The 10,258-nt window shown below is 41.3% G+C and overlaps 1 protein-coding gene across 1 annotated transcript in view; it reads right to left on the reverse strand.

Moving 5' to 3' along the window:
- MYRFL (myelin regulatory factor-like) overlaps positions 1-10,258 on the reverse strand; it is a 78,011-nt gene that overhangs the window by 6,516 nt on the left and 61,237 nt on the right. Inside the window, 4 exon segments of the mRNA XM_019543938.1 lie at positions 1,448-1,553; positions 3,803-3,877; positions 4,151-4,238; positions 8,525-8,587. Coding sequence (XP_019399483.1) covers positions 1,448-1,553; positions 3,803-3,877; positions 4,151-4,238; positions 8,525-8,587 — 332 coding nt within the window.

Raw genomic sequence — 10,258 nt, forward strand, 5'->3', positions numbered from 1 at the left:
GCGCATGATCAGAGGTCAGGAAAACAGACCTTACGACGACAGGCTGAGAGCCATGGGGCTCTTTAGCCTGGAAAAGCGTAGGCTCGGGGGTGATCTGATGGCCACCTATAAGTTTATCGGGGTGTTCACCACGATCTGGGAGAACGCTCGTTCACCAGAGAACCCCAAGGGATGATGAGGTTGAATGGTCATAAAATACTACAAGACCGTTTCAGGCTGGACATAAGGAAGAATGTTTTTTACTGTCCGAGCCTCCAAGGTCTGCAACAGCCTGCCATCAGAGGTGGTTCAAGCACCTACATTAAGCATCCAATTTGCTCTTGAAGGTGTTCATCTTGCTGGAATCCTATGACCCCAGCTGACTTCCTGCCCTTTGGGTGGGGGGCTGTACTCGATGATCTTCCAGGGTCCCTTGCAGCCCTAATGTCTATTACATCTATGAAACTTCAGGTTAATTGAGGTGTCAGCAATGTTTTTGCCAAAAACACCCTCAACCTTGACTTGTAAGATGTTGGCTTGCCAGCGGCAGATGGTAGGGGGAACCCCGAGGGGTCTGAACCTTGTTGTGGCAGCACGGCCCCAGCCCCCTCACCACTGCCCAAACTGAAGTGCCCGTGCACCTGCCACCAGCAATGAGCTAAGCCAGGGCACTGTGGACCCCGGTGCAGCTACTTGCAGCCTCCCAGCTTCCTGTTTAGAGCAGCCTGGGCTCTGTGGCCAGCAGTAGGGGCCTGCCCATAGTCCAGGCCAGCTGTGGCAAGCCAAACAACATGGCTTCACGTGCCATGCTCTGGCATGTCCCGTGGTTTGCTGACCCTTGGGTTAGTTTTTCACTTTATTTTCTTTCAAGTTTATTCTAGGGTAAGAGAACTTTGTCAGTTGACACATGCTATTCTCTTCACCACATGCTTGACCTGGAGTTCCTGAGTGTGGGTTCTTCTGACCTCTGCTCCTCACACACTCTCTCCTTGATCACCCAAGGATACCATCCTGCAGGAGAACCACCAAATAACTACTTCTGGATTATTTCCACCCTCTGTGCTGGGGTGCAACATCCAAATGAATCATGAGAAGCCTTTTCAAAATTCTATTTCCCTGTCTATTAAATATATTGGAACTTCCTAAAAGCATCCATAATGTATCTCTACAACACCAAAAGGCCCTGCAACTTCAGCATCAGTGATGTCTTAAAGATATATGCTAGGATATCTATTGGAGGTTGCAAAAGCTACACAGCTTTGAAGGGGAGGGGAAGATATGTTGTAAACTGTTTCTGTGCTGAACACTTCCCATGGTCTGGCTTGAGGAGGCACTGAACACACATTTCTGGACTTGCCCCAGTTTTAACTTGGCAACTTCTCATATAAAACAGAACAAAAGCAGCCAGTTAAATGACAGCATAGGAATATAACCCCAGCAGAAGCAATGAAACACTAGAAAGTAATACCTGTGTTTCTAGGACAGCCTCCCCTTCGTTTCGGGGTCGTGAATGAAGGCCACAAATATTTCCAATAGTGACTTTGCATTGGAAGACAATTAATGGCTCCATGGTGCTTCAACAAACAGAGGAAAAATAATTAATGCATCTACCGCTGTTAAATATTAAAATCCCATCTCCCTCTATAACCTATAAAACAGAATAGGAAGATGCAATAGGAAAGTGTGATGTGCATTCTTTAGGGTAGCCAAAATAAAGGAGATAGGACTATTCTACAAAAATTAACACCTTTTTCCAAGAAGTGTGGGGAGTTTGCATCTGGGAGTTTTGGTTCAGCCTATTTGACCACAGAATTAAATATAAAGTTCTGGGTACAAACTTTCCCCATCATATCATATCTAAGGCTATGATGTACAGCTAATAGGACAGTAATGGTAATGACATTATTTAGTTTATCATTTCTTAACTCCAGATGGCTTTTATTAATTTATTTCTGAAAAAAAACCCGAAAAAAACTTTAGGGAAGACAAACCCTAAATAAGTCTCAGAACAGGAACCTTCACAAATCATCACAACTTCAACTGTACAGAAATATACACCAAGTTAGAAAGGTAATAAAAACATCCCAGGCATGATACATGAACAGTTATTTCTTTTTTTTAGTCTTTAATTATTTTTCGTTATTATTTTGAGAGGAAACATGATGCTTGCCTGGCAAAGCTAAGAAAACATACTCAGTACAGCATTAGGCAACACAGCGACTCTAAAAGGAAATAATAGTCATGACATACTATATCCTAAAAGGGTAACAGTTGTATATACATTGACTTAACTCAATTTTACTTAGTGGAAATAAAAAGCACTCTATATATTTGCAATGTATTAATTATAGCATTTGGACATTGTAATGCAATTATACAAGTATATTTGGTTTGGTAGAGAGATTTTCTTTTCTTTTTTTTTTTTTAAATAAGAGACGCTTAATGGAAATAAATGTATGTAAACAACTGGAAAGATTTTTGCATTCACAATAAATTCTACATCCTGTTCTATGAAGCTATGTATGAGATGCGTTCAGCCCCTCATACAAGGGCTCTGACCTTACTTGATAAAAAGTAACGCTTCAACTAAAGGTTTATTACAGCTGCTTCAACTAATGCAGAGCCACTTCAGCAGGAGTTCTGATGCATTCATTCACATCCTAAAGCAAGAATACAATACTATATAAAAAGGACACCAGACTTGCTCTAAAGAATGACAGACTTCAAAAGTCCTGCCTTGAAATTCCAAGGTGAGAAATCCTTGAGCATTTGCCATTAGGCAATTGGATTAATGGCCTTGGCCTCTACTGGAGAAGAGGAAGTCAAAGAAGAATGTTAGTTTTGGGAGAGCAGAATGGGACTAGATGTACATCCAAGATAAGAAGCTTTTTTGGAATAAGAAGTTTGCTACTAGTTGTAGTTATTATTATTGTGTGTGTTATCAGAGAACCTATGAGCCATTTGCATAGATCAGTATGGGCTCTGTACAGATGCTAAGGCCTTCCCAAAAAACTTGACAAAGTAAGTTAGGCTGGGAAAGGAATTGCTTTTTACATATTGTGTTTTTCTAATGTAGAAAAATATAAGTAAAGGCCCCAATCAACTACAGGAGCACAACTACAATTACGCATGTTTAATTATCTCAAGCATAGGAAAGTAGGGATGTAAGGGACCTCATTTAGTCATTTAGTTCAACTTCATGCTCAAGACAAAATCAACCCTAATCAGGGCTAAACCATCAGCCAATATAGTATGGAGGATAATACTAGTATTGGAGAATAATAATACAATTAGATTTCAACATCTACCTGAGTGGGTGAAATTCACCCTTTTTATGAATATCTACAGTAGCTTTATGAATAATTAAGTGCCACTGAAGGCACACATTATTCTATGCTGGGTAAAGTCACTACTTGGGAAGCTGAAAGCAACTATTCACAGTGTAAATTTAACACCAGTGTACAGGTCATGCGCCCATAGCTCTAGTCAGTTTATTTCCAGGGTAGGCATTTGTTTCAGTGTAAACAGACTATTACCAGCTTGCCAAGTATCTAAAGCTAAGGTGCTATAATAACTACTGCAGACAACATAAGAAGAGGAAGTCATCTGTCCACAACAGACACCCTTGTAACTTACATCAGTGTGCAAACTGATGTTAAATGGAAGTTACACCACACTATATATGTCCACAACTGGAGTGGTAAAGAGACTTTGCTCTGGCCCTTGAACAGTAGCAAATGAATAAAAATCAGGCAGAAATAATTTCATTATAAAGCATAAACTATGTTTTCTCTTTGGACACATGTATATTGATTGTACTTACTTTATTTCCAGTGAGATTTTTACATTAGTGGGTGTGTATTTGTTAATGGGAATAACATAGCTGTAATTTCCAGACCTAAATGTTGACAATAAAAGTGACAACATTAGTGCACAAAGGATTTCAGGAAGGTTTGACTGCATAAATATGGAAATGACACATGGATTTTATAAGTGGAACATATAATGGATGACAATGCAAGAATTCTTCCTAAAACATTCAAACTAAGCTTTGAAAAGCATAATGGAAATTTATCAAAACATCTGAAAGGACAAAGCACCATTGCCACGTTACTGCTATTCAATTCGTATCTGATTTACATTAATATAGTATAATGCACATTTCACCCACCTGCACTGTAGTCTTTTACTACAATAACGACTGTCAATTTTTTGCTGCGTTTCCAAAATCTGCATAGAACTGACTGTTGTATCAATCCCTAAAAACAGTAGGAATTATTATTATTATTACTATTATTATTATTTCAGGAGCCTTGGGCAAGACCATAAAAAATTGTACTTAAAGCACTAGTTCCCAACCCTTACCACCTATATAGCAATTCCTGGTGTTCTAAATTCACCAGCAATACAAGTCTTCTATTGATGAAATTTACCTTCATTCTGCAATTACAGGAGATGGAATCCTCATCATGTTAAAGATTTTCATAGCTTTAACAGAGCATCCTAGATAATCTGAAGCAGGTCAATGTGCCTCAGGTTAAAATAGCATATGTTAAATATTTATTTTATGCTAAAAGTGTTAATACACAGATATAATTTCATTTGAAAACAGCTGTCTCAGAAATGAGTCCAACTAAAAATGAGTCAAAACAGAACAGAAACATTTAAGAATCTCTGCAGTTAAAAGCTATTTGTCACTAAAAATATTATATTCACTTCCTGAAACTCTTTTCAAAGAGTTTTTCAAAAGTATTTCAGTCAACATTTACAAATATCATGCAACATGATGTTACATGAAACATTTATTTTGATACAACATTGTGTAAAACACACTTACTAAACAGAACGTGGCAACAAGAATGATTAGTCTGACACTAAGATGTGCCACCTCTTCCCCACTTTTTGCTCCCAAATATGGGGGGAAATTGAAATGCAAGTATGAGTTCTGTGATTAGCTTTTATTTAGAATGTGATGAACTGGAACAAGTCACATCGCACACTGGAATTTTATCTCTTTGGCACATCTCTAAAACATATATCTTTATTTTACTGAGCAACAAACAAAGGAATAAAGATATCGCGGCAATAGTAAGGAAATACTCTCAGAGAAAACCTCAGTGTATAGTTAATATAGTGGCTATGAGGTAGGGCTGTGCGAGGCTTCGGACAGAGCTTCAGCTCTGGAGAAGGTTCAGACGCTTTGGGGTCCAAAGCAGCACATCTGGGTCAAAGTGCTGGCCTTGTTAGGCTTCCCGAAATGCTTTGGAGCCACCTTGGAGATCTGGCCATAGGGTATAATGGGGATACAATAAAATATCTGTAGCTTCCTTGTTTTTTGTCCAATTTGGATAAAATTTTCAGGGATGGTAGACTCTGCAGAGAGGATAAAGCCTGCCAAGTTTCAAGAAGATTGGTGCAGGGGTGTGGGGGGAACAGCACCCCAAATTCTTGAAAGCAAAACTCATGTCATGTCTATGTGTTACAACTGCAGGGCTAGTAGCTCTTACTGAGGCCACAAAGCCTGCCAAGTTTCAAGAAGATGAGTGCAGGGGTTTGGGGGGAACTGCCCCTCAAGCTGCGGACAAGCAAATCTTGTGCCTTGGGTGTTGGTGGGACTGACGGTCTCTGTCTTGGGGTGGGGAGGGGAGACACTACTGCAGGCCTGGCTGCTAAGATACTGTGTTACCAGTTACAAATCAATTAATCAATCAATCATGATTCACTCAGGGACCAGCTCAATACACAGGATCTAGCTACTACATAATGACTTAACGAGCATCAATTAGCACCTACAAAACCAGGCAAAGGAGAGGAAAGAATCAATACAGACAGTCAACTACCCCACAGTCTTGGCAGGAGTTTTGCCTGTCAGCAGCAAGGAGTGCAGGGCCCCAGAACCCCCCTGCACTGATCTCCTTGACAGCTGGCAGGCATTGTGGCCTCAGCAGGGGCCACCATCCCTGCAGCTCCTGAACACATGCAGTGTCACCCATGGCATGCGTTTTGCTTGTCCGCAGCTTGAGGTGCAGTTCTCCCCAAACCCCTACACCTATCTCCTTGGAACGTGGCAGGCTTTGTGGCCTCAGTAAGAGCAACCACCCCTGCAGTTTTGACCCCCCTGTGGTGTAACACACAGCTGTGACATGAGTTTGGCTTTCAAGAATTTGGGGTAGTTCCCCCAAACCCCTGTACCGATCTTCCTGAAACTTGGCAGGTTTCATGCCCTCAGCAGAGGCTACCATCCCTGCAAGTTTAATCCAAATTGAACAAAAAACAACAACGTTATAGGTATTTCATTGATTCCCCATTATACCCTATGGCCAGATCTCTGAGGTGGCTCCAAAGCTTTGGAGCCACCTCTTCGGCTGGATCAAGGCGGCCACCCGGTCTGGCACTCCAGATAAAATCACAGCCATCTGAAGTGGCTGGATCCAAGCCGGATTAATTCGCTGCCAACTCACACAGGCCTACCATGAGGGTGGATGTAAAAAAGCCAAGAGGTAACTAGAAAAGGATGCTCTGGTGCCAAAGGAACTAGGACTCTGGAAACTTGTTTTCAATTCTGTGTACTGCCAAAGATTTCCTAAGTCACCTTAAACAAGTTCTTTAGCATATGTCTACATAGCTGCGCACTAACACAAGTTTATCTGTGGCAACCTTGGGAAGTGGACCACCAGTAATAGTAGATATTTTAGACATCATGTTGATTAGGCCAGGTTCAGTGGCAACAACATCAGTCCCTCAATACAAAGGATGACAGTCATCCAGTAAATAGAGAAGCCATTGGTGAGTCTGTAGATGATTCAGGAGGCCAATCCAAGATATGAACGTTCAACTGCAGACATGGCAAATAGTTTCAGGAGAAGGGAATAGATCCTGGTGATGTCAGGCCACAGCTCTTTCCCTTTGTCTCTCTTGGCTATCTGCTTCCATAGCAAATTGTTTGCTCAAAACAGTCGATATACCTTGTAGTACTTCAGTGTGCCACTGAGGAAGATTCAGTGCTCAGGTCTCCCAAGTATTGATGTTAATATTCCATTACTTCAGATTGGCCTTCAAGGTATCATTGAATCTCTTCTTTTGCCCACTTCTAGAGCAGTGACCATTAGAGAGTTGGGAGTATAGGACTTGTTCTGGGAGCTGGTTGCCAGGCATTGTTATGACATATCCTGTCCAACAGTGCTGGTGGCATATAAAATATTAGGGATGTGCGAAACAGGCTGTATTTGATTCAGATTCAGCCCAAATTGGGGACAGTGATTCAATTCATTGATTCAGATCACTGCCCCCAATTCGATTTGGCCAAATCTGAAGCTGAAGATTCAATGCTGATTCAGAGAATCAGCGACTCAGATGTAGACACAGCTTTAAAAGTTTTTTCTATATACCTCAAGGTACCAGGCACAGATCGTGAATGCTGCGATGCTGCGGCAGATGGAGCATCTCACAGGTGTGCAGAAGTACTTCCGGTCCACCGGGGAGTGTACTGGGAGCCCCCCAGCATCTCCCCAGCTCAGCAATGGGCCACAGGGGGACTCTAGGTGCCCCACCAGACTCAGGAGGCACCAGTTGCTGAGCCGGGGGAGGGGGAGAGCCCGGTGTGCTCTCCAGTGGACCTGGAAGTGCTTCTGGTCCACTTCCAGGTCTGCTGCTGAGCACACTGGGGAGCACCCATGCTCCTGTGGGATGCCCCGTCCACCCCAGCATTGCTGCATTCACAAGCTGCCTGGTACCCTGAGGTATGTAGATAAAACATTTAAAGCTGTGTCTACATCCAAATCGCCAATTCTTTCCGAATCTCTCCGAATCCATTTGGAGGGTTCCAATTCAATTTAGAGAAATTAAAGGGTCTCCTGATTTGATCTGGAGATTTGGCCACTGAATCAGGCCAAATCAAATTAGGGACCAAAGCTTCACACAGCCCTAATAAATATGGCTTCAGTGCTAGTGGCGTTTGCTTAAGCCAGAACACTACCATTCATTCTTCTGTCCTTCCAATTGATATGTAGGATTCCCCTAGGCCAGGCTACGTGACATTAAAATGTCAACAGCACACCTACACTTTAGCACAGTTCCTATACCCTTTAAATGCTTTGCTGGATCAATGTCTGAGTGTTCAGAATCTAACATTGGCTGAGAAGTATTGCTTGCGCTGGGAGAGACAAGGAAGTCTATTGTGTCTGGCCCACTTGGTTAACGACATCTGAGTTTAAGCCCTTTGTCTCAAAAAGTAGAATGAGGAAACAGATGCAAAATGAGTTCATCTGAGATGAGCTCACTGCATAATGTTACCTTTAAACAACCTGGGAGAAGATAAAGAAATCTCTAGAGGGGGTTTGAAGGCAGATCTGTAAATACACCATTGTAGTTTAGTTCTGCCAGTAAATTAGAAAATGCAATAGATTCCCAAGTTCTGATTTCTCATAATAAGCTAAATATAAAAATAATTCCCCACAATAAATCAGAAGGCATTAAAAAAAATCTAAGACTTTTGAAGTTCTTAAATTAGAGGTTTAAATAATTTTCCTTTAAATGGCAAGCTTACAGTCATTTCCAAGGTCAGGATTTTTGTCCCAGCTTCTTTCCAGTGGTATTTTATTTTTGTTTCCTGTGGGAAGGAAAAATATGTATTGATCTCCTTCATAGTCTATTCTGCTACAGTTAAATACGAGCAATTATAACAGCAAAACATATGCAAAAGAATGGTAGCAAGATATTCTTTCCAGTGGGCATCAAAGATACAGCCTCTAGACTGGACCCGGTACTTGGAGCTGCATCACTTGGCCTGTAGGGCTCCTGGACAGGCCAGAAATTCAGAGGTACAGCAAACAAGGACAGGTCCATTGCCAAATTCTAGGACATGGAGCCCCGCTGGGGATGCATGTTGGCATGGAGGGGCAAGCAATAGATATGTTAAATGCTGTAGCTCAGAAATGTAGTATTTAATGCCACCACTTGTCTCCCTCCTCCCCCATCATGAGAAGCCCTGTGGCTTGGATCCAACCCAGGGGGCCAAAGGAATTTGAAATCCACCTTTTCCAAGGACAAACTAATAAAAGCATGAAGAGACTCCTTTAAAGTGCAAAGCTACTTCATTCAGACAAATCATCTACAAACAGATGCACTTGAACACAACACTACCAAGTGAGCTTTTAAGGGAATATTAAAAGTGTAAATGAAAAATTGCTAAAGCAGCCACACAGAAAAGGTTTCCTCAATGTGCATAAAATATAAGTGGCTGTTGTACCAGAGAAAGAGGCAGAGATTAATTCACTTCCTCAGACTGTGCACCTGCACAGATCTGATTATAAAAACGTGCTTAGCCAGGATGTCCTGCTGGCTTGTATGGCAGTGATTGAATCAGTATCTGCCACATAAAAGTAGACCAGGGGAATAACAAAGGCCTTTGAAAATGAGGACTATGAACACTGGGGACTGACCTAACATTTAGCATGTCAGAGACAGACGGATGAGTCTTCTACACAGAGAAACAGATAGAGGACTCCAGTAATGTGATCACATTTACTTATCTCATTTCTGTAACTTCAAGGTTTTCGTTCAATCTGGATCTGCGCATGGTTTTTGTAGTATTTATTTTCTCATATAGACATATCTTAAGATTAAGATGACTCATATGTATGGATTTAAGTAGCCTATGTATCATAAGAATACATAGTCCAACCTAAGGAGAGGCAAAATATTTATCAGCCTCTGAGGGGGAAAAAAAAAAAAAAAAACCCTAATGTCCCATTTTCAGCTCTTACATAATAGCATTACATATGCCCTTCCTTTATTTTCCTGGGTAGAGTTTTTCTCACTTGATAAGCAGATTTCCACAGTAAAAAAAAAAAATACAAAAAAAGAGAGAGAAAAGAAAAAAATGGGTAAAAGTGTTGAATTTCAAGTGTTTTTTAGTTTGTTGTGAATAGTACAAATACAGCCAGTTATTCCTCCTATCACAATTACCTCATATCCCTTTTGGCCAATCAGTTTTCCTCTGTAGGAGTAAATTCTCTAGACTTTTCCTCTCCCTTTTGACTAGTCTGGTCTCTCCTTTGTTACTTGCAGTGGAAAATCTAGATATAAAACTTTAGGTCATACACTGTATACTTCCCTGGGAGCCTGTGCACTCATGAAGAAAGAATACTTCTGGGAAAGAGCCTTGCTCCTCTCACAGGGCTGCTCACTTAGAGAAAAATCAGACTCTCTTTCTTAGTTCTGCTACTTCTACTTTGGAGTGCTTTGCTGGAATATTCATTATGTTCACTGGAAGACTGAG

Source organism: Crocodylus porosus, unplaced genomic scaffold (assembly GCF_001723895.1).
Source record: "Crocodylus porosus isolate Cpor-Errol unplaced genomic scaffold, CroPor_comp1, whole genome shotgun sequence".
NCBI lineage: Eukaryota > Metazoa > Chordata > Crocodylia > Crocodylidae > Crocodylus > Crocodylus porosus.